The following is a 14844-nucleotide window of genomic DNA, read 5'->3' as shown; positions in this document are numbered from 1 at the left end:
TGATTTCTTTCCTTCTGCTAACTTTGGGGTTTATTTTTTTTTGTTCTTTCTCTAATTGCTTTAGGTGTAAGGTTAGGTTGTTTATTTGAGATTTTTCTTGTTTCTTTAGGTAGGGTTGTATTGCTATAAACTTCCCTCTTAGAACTGCTTTTGCTGCATCCCGTAGGTTTTGGGTCGTCGTGTTTTCATTGTCATTTGTTTCTAGGTATATTTTATTTCCTCTTTGATTTCTTCAGTGATCTCTTGTTTATTTAGTAGAATATTGTTTAGCCTCCATGTGTTTGTATTTTTTACAGTTTTTTCCTGTAATTGATATCTAGTCTCATAGCGTTGCGGTCAGAAAAGATACTTGATACGATTTCAGTTTTTTTAAATTTACCAAGGCTTGATTTGTGACCCAGGATATGGTCTATCCTGGAGAACGTTCCATGAGCACTTGAGAAGAAAGTGTATTCTGTTGTTTTTGAATGGAATGTCCTATAAATATCACTTAAGTACATCTTGTTTAATGTGTCATTTAAAGCTTGTGTTTCCTTATTTATTTTCATTTTGGATGATATGTCCATTGGTGAAAGTGGGGTGTTAAAGTCCCCTACTGTCATTGTGTTACTGTTGATTTCTCCTTTTATGGCTGTTAGCATTTGCCTTATGTATTGAGGTGTTCCTATGTTGGGTGCATAAATATTTACAATTGTTATACCTTCTTCTTGGTTGATCCCTTGATCATTATATAGTGTCCTTCTTTATCTCTTATAATAGTCTTTATTTTGAAGTCTATTTTGTCTGACATGAGAATTGCTACTCCAGCTTTCTTTGATTTCCATTTGTGTGGAATATCCTTTTTCCATCCCCTCTCTTTCAGTCTGTATGTGTCCCTAGGTCCAAAGTGGGTCTCTTGTAGACAGCATATATACGGGTCTTGTTTTTGTACCCATTCAGCCAGTCTATGTCTTTTGGTTGGCGCATTTAATCCATTTACATTTAAGGTAGTTATCAATATGTATGTTTCTCTTAGCATTTTCTTAATTGTTTTGGGTTTGTTATTGTAGGTCTTTTCCTTCTCATGTGTTTCCTGCCTAGAGGAGTTCCTTTAGCATTTGTTGTAAAGCTGGTTGGTGGTGTTGAATTCTCTTAACTTTTGCTTATCTTTAAAGCAAATCCTTGCTGGGTAGAGTAATCTTGGTTATAGGTTTTTCCCTTTCATCACTTTAAATATGTCCTGCCTCTCCCTTCTGGCTTGTAGAGTTTTTGCTGAAAAATCAGCTGTTAACCTTATGGGGATTCCCTTGTATGTTATTTCCCTTGCTGCTTTTAATATTTTTTCTTTGTATTTAATGTTTGATAGTTTGATTAATATGTGTCTTGATGTGTTTCTCTTTGGGTTTATCCTGTATGGTACTCTCTGTGCTTCCTGGACTTCATTGACTATTTCCTGTGTTAGGGAGATTTTATACTATAATCTCTTCAAATATTTTCTCAGACCATTTCTTTTTCTCTTCTTCTTCTGGGACCCCTATACTTTGAAGGTTGGTGCGTTTAATGGGCGGAGTTTAGGAAGGGGTGGAACTTAGGCAAGGGAGGGATTTAGGGTGGGTGGGGCCTAGGCGGGGGGGGGGCGGGGGGTGGTGGTGACGTTTGAGTGTGGAGTGGGGAGTGGTGGGGCAAAGTTCAAGTGTGGGGTGGGGCCTCTGCTTAAGACCTGCACAAAGGGGGAGAGGCAGCACGTCTAATGCAGGGTCTCTGCAGTGTGGGGTTTTGGAGTTTGGAGGTAGAGCCCTGAGTGATGGAGTGTGGATGGGGTTTAGGCCCAGCTTGTTGCAGGGGGTCTCCGAGTGTAGAGGTAGGGTGCTGGGTGGGGGTGTGAGGGCAGGGCTTTGGTTCTGCATGGCAGGAGAGGCTCCAAGGGCAGAGGATTAGGCCTGGGAGCCCAACAGTCTCCCTGGTGCCTAAGTGGACAGGGAAAGCACTGGCTCTGTTCCCTTCTGTTCCTTTGCGCCCCTCCCCACTGTCTCCCACAGGGTCTCCCTTGTTGCCACTGGACCCCTAACCGTGAGTGGGCCCCACTGGGTGTAGGAACTCCTTGCCTCCCCTAGCCACCCCTCAAGTGTGCTGATCCCAGAGGTCTGGCCTTTACTTTTGCTCCCCCATCCCTCCCTCCCACTCCCTCAGGACACATGTGGCTGGAGGGGGCCTAGGTGGGCAGAGGATCAGGCCCAGGATCTCAGCAGGTTTCTGGGGGCCCAAGTGGGCAGGGGAAAGCTGGCCATGCTCCCTTTTGATCCTCTGCCTTCCCAGTGGTTCCCCAATTTCCCCCTTCGGGCATGGGTTCCCTTCCCCTCCCCCAGCCGTCCCTCAGGGTCGCCAGTCCCATCCCACCTCCACTTCTCCTTCTGCTTCTCTCCCCTCATGCCCCACGTCCTACCCAGTTGCTGGGGGTTTCTCCCATACCCTTTGGTACCATGGTCCCCCACTGGTGCCTGGTAGGTGCCCTAGTTGTGAAGAGGTGTAAATTCCGTGTACTAGTAGCCATTTTGACTCCACCCTCCCGGTGCTCTTTTAAAAATTGAAGTTGTTCCCCTCTGTTCCTAACCTCTTAAGGTTTTTTTTTTTTTAATCATGAATGGATGTTGGATATTATAGAATGCTCTTTCTGCAGCAATTAAAATTTTTCTGAAGCAGTTGATCATAGGATTTTTCTTCTTCAACATGTTGATATGGTGGATTACATTGATTTTTTTTAAATGTCAAATCTGTCTTATATACCTGTAATAAATCCCACTCAGTATGTTGTATAATTTCCTTGTTGGATTTGATTTGCTAACATTTTGTTGAGGATTTTTGTGTCTAAAATTATGATGGTTTTTTTTTGCCCCCAAGTCTTTGTCTCACTTGGGGATCAGTGTAGTACTGGTCTCATAAAATGAGTTGGGAAGTGTTTCTTCTATTTTCTGGAAGAAGTTGTGTAAAATCTGTGTTCATTCTTCAAATGTTTGTAATAAACTGCCAGTGGAGACACCTGGGCCCCAGGATTTCTTTTTGGGGAGCTTTACAGTATAAATTCAGTTTCTTTATGGTTATCTGGTTATTTGGGATATCTGCTTTATCTCAGTTGAGATTTAGTAGTTTGTAGGGTTTTGTTTTTATTTTTATTTTTAGTCATGCTGCACAGCTTGCGGGATCTCAGTTCCCCAACCAGGAACTGAACCCGGGCCATGGCAGTGAAAGTGCTGAATCCTAACCACTAGACCACCTCCCTAGTAGTTTGTGTTTTATGAGAAATCTAGAACAATTAGTTCTACACTTGAAATTTTTCAAAACCCCTCCCCTAATAAAATTTTTGAAGCTCATTAGTACCATAGCCCTAGTTTCAAAATCAACAAGAGCAGATAATAATAGATAAATGCTGTAAATGATAATAGATATAAATACTCTACATAAAACATAAATAACATCTAACATACAATTAAAAGAATGCAAAGGAATACCACTTATCCAGAATGTCTGATTTACCTTTTCTAGGTTAATTATAATTCCAGAGATTAGAAATTATATTTCTAAGACTTGTTTATGATGGAAAGATAACTTGACACAGCCTCAAGTCATTTTCGTTCCCTTAGTATATGGTTTTAGAATATGATGTGTTTCTCAAGCTTCTTTGAGCGTGACCCAAATGAAGAAATACATTTGAAATGTATTTCCAGTACGTAAAGAAATTTAAATTAAAATTTCATATAATACTGTTCCTTGGAGAAGTTCATTGAAACCACATTTTGACTGAATGCTTAATAGCTAAGTTTTAAAATTAATATTTGGCTTAAGACAAATGCACCAAAATAAAAACAATTCTGGTATACAAAAAATTATCTGAAATTTTTTTTCTTGTTTGATAGATTGTGTTAAATGGTTTCAAGTTTTTATTCCATCATGAAATTTTGAGAGTTTTTTCCTCGAGGTAGGAAATCTTTTTTTTTTTTTTCTTTTTAGGTATAGATGACATAAACATTATTTTAGTTTCAGGTGTACATGATTTTTCCATATTTGCATACATTGCAAAATGATCACCACAGTAAGGCTAGTTAACATCTGCCACCAGATGGAGAGGGTGTGGAAAAAAGGGAACTCTCCTATATATAACATAATTTATGACTGTCAATAATAGGGGAAAAGATAGCCTTTTCATATTTTGGGACATTTGCTGCGCATGCACATATAAATTACACTCCTTTATTTTACAGAAAGAGATTGATTCCAAAAGATTTTTTTTTAAGTATTATTTATTTATTTATTTATTTATTTATTTATTTTTGGCTGCATTGGTCTTCATCGCTGCGCATGGGCTTTCTCTAGTTGCGGCCAGCGGGGGCTACTCTTCATTGCAGTGAGTGGGCTTCTCATAGCAGTGGCTTGTCTTTGTTGCGGAGCACAGGCTCTAGGCATGGGGGCTTCAATAGTTGTGGCACGCAGGGCTCAGTAGTTGTGACTCACGAGCTCTAGAGCACAGGGCTTAGTTGCTCCATGGCATGTGGGATCTTCCCGGACCAGGGCTTGAACCTGTGTCACCTGCATTGGCAGCCGGATTCTTAACCACTGTGCCATGAGGGAAATCCCCCAAAAGATTTTATAACAACCAAAAATGTGGAAGACAAAACTATAAAGCCTTAAGAAGATAATGTAGGAGGCTAAATTTATGACCTTAGTGTAAGATAATGATTTCTTAAAACACAAAAAATGAACACTCTTTAAAAAATTTTAATAAATCTGACATTGAACTTCTATTTATTAAAAGATTCCCTAGAGAATGAAAAGACAAGCTATAAACTGGGAGAAGATATTTTCAACACATATGACTAACACAAAAACATCCAAAATATTTTTTATAAAGTTCTATAATTAACAATGACAACCCAAGAAAAAAATGAGCACAGAACTTTAAGAGGCATTTCATGTTAGACAAATGGCCAATAAACATATGTTTCAAAACAAAAAAACTTAACCTTAATCAGGGAAATGCAAATTAAAACCAAAATGAGATTTCATTTCATATCCATATACCAGATTGGCCTAAACTTAAAATTTTCAGAATTTCAAATGTTAGTAAAGAATAAAAATTGAAAAATCTCCTTTGGAAAATATTGCACATTGTCTAGTAAAGCTGAAGATATTTGCATGCTCCAAATACCCTATGTTTAGTGATACCACATTCATAATATATATCCTAGAATAGAGGCTGGCAAACTATGGCCCACTGGCTAAATCCTGCCACTGCCTGTTTTTGTAAATAAAGTTTTATTGGAACACAGCCATACTCTTCTTTTACATATTGTCCATTGCTGCTGTCATGCTACAATGGCAGAACTGATGAGTTGTAATAGAGACTATCGGACCTGCAAAGTCTAAAGTATTTCCTGTATGTCTTTATATGGAAAAAGTTTGCACACCTCTGCGCTAGAGCAACCTCTGCATATCCATCAGTAAACATGTACAAGAATGTTTATAGCAGCACTGTAATATCAAATTTTGAAACAATCTACATTGCTATTTATAGAAAATGGATTTAAAAACATGATATACTCACGCAATAGAATACCATACAGCAGTGAAAATGAATTATAGCTATATGGCTAAATCTCACACTAATATGTTGACAAAGAAAGCAAGTCATAGGGACTTCCCTGGTGGTCCAGTGGGTAAGACTCCATGCTCCCAATGCAGGGGGCCCAGTTTCGATCCCACATGCCACAACTAAGAGTTCACATGCTGCAACTAAGAGCCTGCATGCCACAACTAAGAAGTCCCCCTGCTGCAAATAAGAAGCCCGCATGCTGCAACTAAGAGCCTGCATGCCCCAACTAAAGATCCTGCGTGCCGCAATGAAGATCCAGTGTGCTGCAACTAAGACACTTAGCAGCCAAAATAAATAAATATTTTTAAAAAGCAAATCATAGAATGTATATTTATATAAAACTAAAATATATGCATAGATAAACAACATAGTTTTGGAGTACATGGTTCAAACTATAAAGAAAAGCAACAGAATTATGAACACAAAATTCAGGATAACTATTATGGTTGTGGGGAGAGGAAAGGGAGTAGATATGTAGGGGTCTTCAAAGTTAGTAGTAATATCCTCTTTCTTAAAATAGGTAGTTGGTACACAGGTTTTGCTGTATTGTGAGTCATTACACCTTAAATATATTTAATAAATATTCTTTTATATATACCCAAATTTAATAGAAACTATCTTTGAAAGCTACCAGTTAACAGAGGGGATGAAAATTAAATTCTTTTGCTAGGTCATACTGAAGTGGACTTAATTTTAATTTCCCCCATTGTACTGTAGCTTCTAAGGCAACTTTTCAAATAACATTGTAATAATTCCTGTTAACTGAAAAACTGAACTTTATTAGGTAATGGTTTCACCTTGTGTTATTTCTCCTCACTCACCTAGACTCTTGTCGCTTGTCCTTTAACTACGTTTATCTCATGATTCAATAAGGACATTATAATGAGATTAGAACCTAACCATCTTACATATAGCAAAAGATAAGGAACAGGCCAGGCTCTGGCTGTTCAATAACTGAACCCCAATTCCATGGTTATCAGGAAAGCAAGGCCATCCTAGGAAGACCTAGAAAAAAGTGTGAACAATGGGAAAATATAGCTATGGGCAGAGTTGTCTTTGCACAACTCTGCAAAGCTCTATTTTCTGAGAACATGAACCAAAAATTCAGGCAAGCACTTGGAAAAAACACAAAGGGACAAACAAGCTCCAGATGATAGATTTAAAATTTTGGTAAGAAGATGTCCTTCTCTAGCCAGATGAGATCCCTCTAGTTTTCCAGCATAGAGTTCAATGATCTCTACTCCTCTTAGGAGAAGTCTTGAAAGTCACTAGCCCTGCAATGACAAATTCCTAATCACCCAAAGCCAAGATCAAGATCTAGGAGATGGCCATCATGAATGAGGAACTATTCAGATACGTTCCAGCATTCTGACAAGTGTAGAATGATTAAAAGAAATTATGATGCTCAACAGATTCCATGTAATCTTTAATATACATGTCACAATAAAACATATACCATATTAACAACTTTTAATAACTCAGTCATAAATACTCAGAATGTATTCCATCATTACTTCAAAACACTAATGGTCTGTTTTTAAATATTATGAACATTTGAAAGTTATATGAATTTCAATGCAATATTTTATGTTTCAAAACACGGAAAAGGCAGATTATTAAACAGTATATAGTATATGACATCATTTTCTGTGACTATATAAATATATAAATGGCACTTGGTAAGATAAACCTAGAATGTGGTTATCTCTTGGCTATGAGATTATCAGGGATTAAGTTTTTTTTCTTTTTAAGTTTATTTCTAAAGTTTTCAATAATGACCATTTATTATGCTCAAGAACATGTATATTTGTCTAACATTTTTATACTTGGTTAAATAGAAGCTGTTTTCAAATAATAAAAAAAAAAATAGAGACTCTGGATAATTTTTAAACTATTGCTATGTTTTTCCCAATTGGAGTTTATTGTGAGTTCTTGAAATTTGAATGAGTGTTTTGTTTGTGAAATATACAGTTGTGTGTTCAATTCCTGCCTAAAACATAATTACTGGAAGTTATTTAAACCTTTTGCTAAAGGTTTAAATACCTTTAATAGTGCTAGTACCTAAAATAGTGCTAGTCTATTTAACTTTACTTCTGAACCAGCCCAATTGGGCCAAACTATCCCAAACAGCTATCAAGTTGCCTTATTCAACTATTTTCAGTTTTGATTTAATAAGGTCATCAAAAGAAAAACTGCAAGTAAAGCTGACCTCACAAAATCCATTACTATCAAGAGATTCTGGGCTTCCCTGGTGGCGCAGTGGTTGGGAGTCCGCCTGCCGATGCGGGGGGCGCGGGTTCGTGCCCCGGTCTGGGAGGATCCCACGTGCCGCGGAGCGGCTGGGCCCGTGGGCCATGGCTGCTGGGCCTGCACGTCCGGGGCCTGTGCTCCGCGGCGGGAGAGGCCACAGCAGTGAGAGGCCGGCGTGCCGCAAAAAAAAAAAAAAGTCCTTTATATTTTGTACATGAGATAACAGTAGTCCCTGTGGGAAGAATATATCCCTCCACTGAACTTCCAGAACATGTATTTGTAACTTGGAAATGACTTTTATATACTCTTAGAATTACTTCAGTACAGCTTTTATCTTCTTTGCTAGGCTAAAATAACTTATCATCTTTGTATCTTTCTTAAGTACCTAATACCTTTTATATTATAATGCTTGATAAATATCCTCATCTTTAACCTAACTCTTCATTTTTATTGATTTCTCAGAAGTAACAATCTGACAGGTGCCCATAAGTGAATGCAAAAGAGTGCTGATGGGAGTATCATTTATTATGTTGAAAAAAATGGCAACATAATGTTCATCATAGGGATTTAAATAAATTGTGGTAAATCTAAACAATAGAATAGGACTATCTATCCAGCCATTCACATATATTATATAGCACATTAATAATGAACATGGGTAGATATCACCAATATAATACTGAATTAAATATTTAAGATTCATTCTTGTTAATTTAAAATTTATTATCTTTATAAATCCAAGTTTATTGGATGCATAACATTCCATTGCATGTGTACCACAAATAACTATATCTTTGTTAAGGATATATATTTGAAAAGATCATCTCAAAAAATCTCCTCAGAAAGTGGCTAACTCCAGGCCTAGGACAGAGAATGTACAATATAAGTCTTGAATACCTGTGTCAAAAAGTAAGGAATTGCTCAATGACAAATGGGGACTATAGGAGCCAGCTTGAGAGGCCAAATTTGTACAATTTGAGCAAAACAAAGAATGATGGTAATAAATGGACTAAAATACTTTGTTCCTTGTGCTAAAATACTTCAAATGACAAAAAAAATCCATCAGTCAGAGATACTCAAAATAGAAAACCCAGATATAGAGAAGAAAAGGGGGGAAAGGCAAAGCTTTTATATAAGAGAATGATAAAATTAAAAATCACCACTGCAAGCCCTAATTTTATAACTTATTTAGGCAAGAATCATCAACGGATGCTAAAAACATTAGGCAAAATGTTATATGTGAAATGGTCTCAAAATATTCCTGTCAGATTACTTCTTGACTTACAAAGAAAAAAAGCAACGTTTATTATGGAGAAATCAGGTACACACACTACTCAAATCAAAGTGATCAACTTTAGTATTACCAATAATGGATCAAACTTAAATTATGTGCTTCTTGATGTGATACAATAGGAAGTATACAGCACCACCCCTAGTATTCTTGTAAAATATATTTAAACTTAACCTAATCATGACAAAACAAACAAATCCAGAATGTTAGGCACTGTACAAGACAAACGTTCTAGATTCTTCGACTCTTTAAAATGTCATTGTGAAACACAAAACAGGTAAGGAGAATACTGCTCTACATTAAAAAGATATGACCTCTCTCCACCATGTGAGAAAACGGTGAGATGGTTACCCAGGAAGGGCTCCCACCAGGAACCAAATCTGCCTGTACCTTGATCTTGGAGTTCCCAGCCTCCAGAACTGTGAAATATAAATATTGTTTTTTTAAAAAAGGGCCCATCCAATGCAATATGTGACCTTGATTTGGATTGTGTATTAATTTTTAAAATAAATTTATTTATTTTATTTTTGACTGTGCTGGGTCTTTGTTGCCGCACGCGGGCTTTCTCTAGTTGTGGTGAGCGAGGGCTACTCTTTGTTGCGGTGCGCAGGCTTCTCACTGTGATCGGTTCTTTTGTTGCAGAACACGGGCTCTAGGCGCACGGGCTTCAGTAGTTGCAGCGAGTGGGCTCGGTAGTTGTGGCTCACGGGATCTAGAGCGCAGGCTCAGTAGTTGTGGCACAGGGGCTTAGTTGCTCCGTGGTATGTGGGATCTTCCTGGACCAGGGCTCGAACCCGCATCCGCTGCATTGGCAAGCAGATTCTTAACTACTGCGCCACCAGGGAAGTCCCTGTATCAATTTTTTTTAAATGCACATACAGGATATCAGGGAAACAACAAAGGCAATTTAAATACAGATTATATATTAGATATTATGAATCAATGTTAAATTTCTTACGTGTTTTCTTGATAATGAATACTCATAATGTTGCACTTACTCATAAATAGAGCAAAAAACAAACAAAAATATGTAAATAGGTGTAGACAGAGATTAAGAAAATGGTGAAAAATGTTAAAAACTGGTGAATGTATGTAAAGGATATAGAGTGTACATCATTATAATATTCTCTTGCTTTTCCTATAGCTTAAATTTTTTTTAATAAAAACTTAGTGAAAAATAATTATAAAAACACTAGAGTACCTTAAATACTTTCCTGAGATCACTGATTAAATGTCTGACTCATATGTGCTGGTATAAACCCCAATCTATTGGCAGAAGGTCAAAATCATTGGCCAGCATTGATAAAGATTCTCAAAGAAAATGATCCAATGCCAGGAAAAAGAATATACTCACCAGTGCTGTTCATGGGTAACCACTACCACAGGGCTCTAGTTGCTGGGTTGAAGCAGTAACTAATCCTTAAGGGTCTACAAGGTCAAAATAGGCCATAACATAAATCTGAAACTGCCAGCTGATAAACAATAAGGCACCTGGGGCCTATGAAAAATTATTGCCTGAGTTTCCTTCCTCTCTGCAGTCTTTTGCATGTTTTTCTGGATTTTGTCTGCTTCCACAGAGTTTAGGATTCTTGACTCACTTTCTTGTTCCAAAATCTTCAACGTCTCCATTTTTTTTGAATTTTAAAATTAAAATTTAAATACATGAGTAATATGTTTTCCTTGTAAGGAAAAAATAGATCATCAGTAATGCTTAAAGTCCTCTTTATCACTTCTTCCCCTTTACTGTAAGTCCTCTCTTCTAGCCTCAAAGGTTACCATTGACAGGAGCCATATCCTTCCAAAAAATATATACTATTTTTTATATTAAGTATATTGCATGGTATGCTAAAAAAAAAAGTCCTCCTCAGCTCCTGCAGTCTGTATTTCTAAAGGTCTTCACTTTTTTGGGTCAAAGTACCTCTGTCAATCTGATAAAGCTGCCTATACTTTCTCTGAAAAGAAAAATCACATTTATCTATACATACAAAATGTCACAAGTTTAACATACAACAAGAAGCCCATCCACATGGAACCTATTCATCTCAGGTTAATAATTCCTGTTTTTTACTTTAAACAATAGCCTCCTTTCTCTTGCAAGAAATCATCACAACTACTCAAAAGCCAAATGAGATAACCCAGAATCAAACAGAGATAGCTTGAGATCAATGCATGCTGTCCAATTTGAAACCAGAATGTGTATCTCTTAAAAAAAAACAAAAAACAAAAAACCAATCTACGTCTCCCATGTATACAATGACAAAATTTTTGCTCCACTTTAACACTTCGACTCCCTCTAAGTCAGTGCAATTTGACCACCTTTATTTCACATAGCTATACTGGATCAAGCACACAGGTTCATTCATTCAACAATCTTGGTCACCAAACTTGCTACTCCATTCACATTATTTGGAAGAGATCAAAGTATTTGGTAAATGGTCCTGAAAATCAGACAAGCTTTATTAGCTTTCCCCTCCGAAGGAGTGGTGAAATGACAGCTCCATCTCCTTTGTGTTGGAAATTCACAAGTTTGTGATTATTTTTTTTTAAAAGGCCATGAGGTCTTGACGCAAGTGAAGGCAAATCCAGGCTTGCCAACAGACCTACAGCCCTAAGTTCTTTGCTCTCTGTGAGCCAAGGTATGTTCAAAAGAAAATGGGGACGAGGGCTTGATCTAGAATTCAGGAAATCTGACTAATGCTGGACTCTAATGAAATTCACTCTTCTTATGCATAAAGTTATTTTATTGTTTTATTAGTTGGATGGCCTCTCAAACTTACCCAATAATATCCCCTTAATAGTAGAAAAGAAAGAATGTCTACTTTGAAGGGCTGTGGCAGAGGAAAAAGCGGTTACCCTAGGGCTACCTTTGAAATTATCTTTCTTAAAAAATAAAACAAAACCCAACTATGTTGATTTTACGCTCTTCCCCATAATATATTTATTTGATCCAATAGAAAAATCATGTCTAAATTATCTGCCAAGTGAATAACCTTTTCCAGATCATCAAGTTAGTGTTCAAGGAAGAAATAATTTGACCATCCATCGTTTTCTCACAGTCACATATATGCTCTTTTGCTAGTCAAACTCCTAACATTCTGAAGATATAGGCACAAGAAAAGTACCTTTATATTGACACAAATCATCACCAGTCACACAACCACACTCAATTATGGCACAAAACAAACTACAAAAGTAGAAGTCCCTTAATATGTCAGACAATCCCACACAGTTATAAAATGCTATTACCGCGCAGCTTCAAGTACGAATAACCTCACACCCGACAGCATGTAGAATCACGCACAGGCAGCAATAACCATACACTCGGCCACTGAGGGACTCCCAGTCCACCCGAAAATATCTCGCGTTGTCTCACAAATATTCACAAGCACCAAAGGGCCTAACAAGGCACACAGAGGGTCTCATGCCAGTCTGACGCTCGGGCTGGTCCCCTGCACCTGCCCCACCGGCGGGTCCCACTTTCTCCTGACGTGTATAAGACCCCGAGCCCACTCAACACTCGCCGCGGTCTCAGTGGCCAACTGCCCGAGGCGAGCGCGCCCCACGCCTGCGCACTCAGCGCAGGCGGGCTCTCCCAGAAATCCCCGGGTCGCGGCAGTTGGGGCGAGTTAGTTCTAGCAGCGGGGGTCCTCGAACCCAGCGGAGAGTTTGTGGGCTGGGTCTCTTAACGTTCTCGCTGGCCAGCCACAGCCTGCCCGGAGTTGGACTACATTTCCCAGAGCCACCGCGTCCCAAACGCGGCTTCATTTCCGTTTGTTCGCGCGACTTGGGGACCTCGCGTGGGGAGAGGGCTGCGTCTGAGGGAGAGTTTGGCCTGGCTACTGCAGGGCGGGCGAACCCGAAACCGGGCTGGGATCCCGGGCACCAGGTCCTGGACCCTGAACTGCACCCTCTGTCGAGGTGAGTATGTCCGGAATGCCAGGGTGGAAACGCTCGGAGGAAGCGTCACTGGAATTACGTGGGTGGCCGTGTCTCCTGGTGTTTTGTGTGTGTGTGTGTGTGTGTGTGTGTGTGTGTGTGTGTGTGTGTGTGCGCGCGCGCGCGTGTGTGCGTACGCGCGCTCGCGACAGCCAGCCTGGTATTGGTGACTGTATGGGCGAATGGTCGTGTGCTACTGTGGTTTTGTGTGTAAGCGTTTGTGTGAGTGTGAGTTGTTTTGACTCTGAGGCTGTGATAGTACTGCTATGACTTTGTTTGTGACCGCGTGCTTCCTTGACTGGAAATATGCTTATGTGACAGTGTAATTGCCTGTGGACTGCGTGCTTATGACTCTGAGGTGTGCGACAGTGTTGTTGTGACAGGGTGTTTGGAAGTGCTTGTGTTACTTTGAGGTTTTGTATGTGTGTTACTAGGGTTTGCCTGTGAATTCGAAGTGCTACGACACTGTTTCTGTGACAGGAGGTTTGTGATTGCTTGTTTCCTTGACCTGGTACTTGGTTGTGTTTTTCAGACTATCTGATTGGATGACTGTGTGCCGTTTTCATGACTGTATGAAGAGAGTAAAAGTGCTGTTGTGAAAGGTTATTTTGGGCTGTGTGTGTCCCCAACAGGGTGCTTGTGTATGCTTGAGTGATTGTGTGTATGCTCTGTGTATGATTGGGTTTTAAGACTAGGTGGTCAGACAGTGTAGCATTAACTTGGTGATTGTGACTCTGGCTGTGTAACTGTGGAAATGTGATTGTGTGTCACTTTGTGAGTCATTTGTATATTTTATAGTCTGTGATCTTATGGGAGTTTAGTGGGGTACAGAGGTAAAATTGCATTTTGGTAATTTCTGGGGTTCATTCTGTGGCTGAGCCAGCCTATGGATTAAGAATCCCTTGTGGCTTTGTCCTTCTCTGAGGACTTGACTTATTTCTCTTTTGATCACAGTGATTACCACCCCCTACCCCCCACCCCCCATTTCACACATTGCCTGTAGTGCTTCATTTTTCATATCCATCCTTAGTTTGCCCTGGGATTGTAGATGTAGCTTCCCTGCTGCTTGCTGGTGCTCTCTCACCTTATAGCATTAAGGGTTTTGGATGCAGAGAAGTGACAGGGAGGAAGAAGTCAGAAATTTGAACCCCTGAATGAAGAGTATTAGTTATTTCTAAGGCACAGATCTGGACTTGAGATGAGAATTTTAGAGCTGATAGCACCTTCAAGACAGGTCACTTGGAAATGTAATGGGATTCCAGGAGTGGGAATATTTCCAGAGAGTGTGCTAGAGGAGTCAGCCATACACTTGAGAACCTGTAGCACTCCCCTTCAGGACTCCATCTCCAGCAGACAGCCTTGAATTGAGAAGCAAATTCTAGCCCAAGATGGCTGTGAACTTGGCCCTTCTTTCTAATACAGAAAGTGCAGAACTGTTCTAGTCTCCTTTTGACTTTCCTCTATGTTAAATGAGGGGTAGATTGGTGGCGTTCTAATTTAGAGTATACCCTAAGAAAGGCCCAGTATCTCATGATTCTTTTTTCTTTCCCTGAGAATAGCGCCCAGAGGAAGAAAGAATGGTTGTTATACAATCAGAAGCAAGCTCCAAGGTGCGTAGATGTTTTCTCTTTGTTTCGTGAAATGCCTTTGTTTTTTCAGGACATAGGAATCTTTGGGTTTTTGGGGTTTTTTTTTTGTTTCTTTATTTATTTTTGGCAGCGTTGGGTCCTCGTTGCTGTGTGCG

General features: G+C 39.2%; 1 protein-coding gene across 4 annotated transcripts in view; it reads left to right on the top strand.

Annotated features, from left to right (window-relative positions):
- Positions 1-12772: 12772 nt before the first annotated feature.
- The window catches only part of LOC125960256 (zinc finger protein 420), a 47586-nt gene continuing 45514 nt past the window's right edge, over positions 12773-14844 (top strand). For all 4 annotated transcript variants that reach the window (XR_007474108.1, XM_049702919.1, XM_033413712.2 and 1 more), the window contains exons 1-2: positions 12773-13082; positions 14660-14710. Coding sequence is in view for 1 of the 4 variants with exons in the window: in XM_049702919.1 (XP_049558876.1) it covers positions 14678-14710 (33 nt within the window). In the remaining 3 variants the exon portion in view is untranslated. The remainder of the gene's footprint in view (positions 13083-14659; positions 14711-14844) is intronic.

This window comes from Orcinus orca, chromosome 20 (genome assembly GCF_937001465.1).
Source record: "Orcinus orca chromosome 20, mOrcOrc1.1, whole genome shotgun sequence".
NCBI lineage: Eukaryota > Metazoa > Chordata > Mammalia > Artiodactyla > Delphinidae > Orcinus > Orcinus orca.
This window is presented reverse-complemented; position numbering and strand designations above follow the sequence as displayed.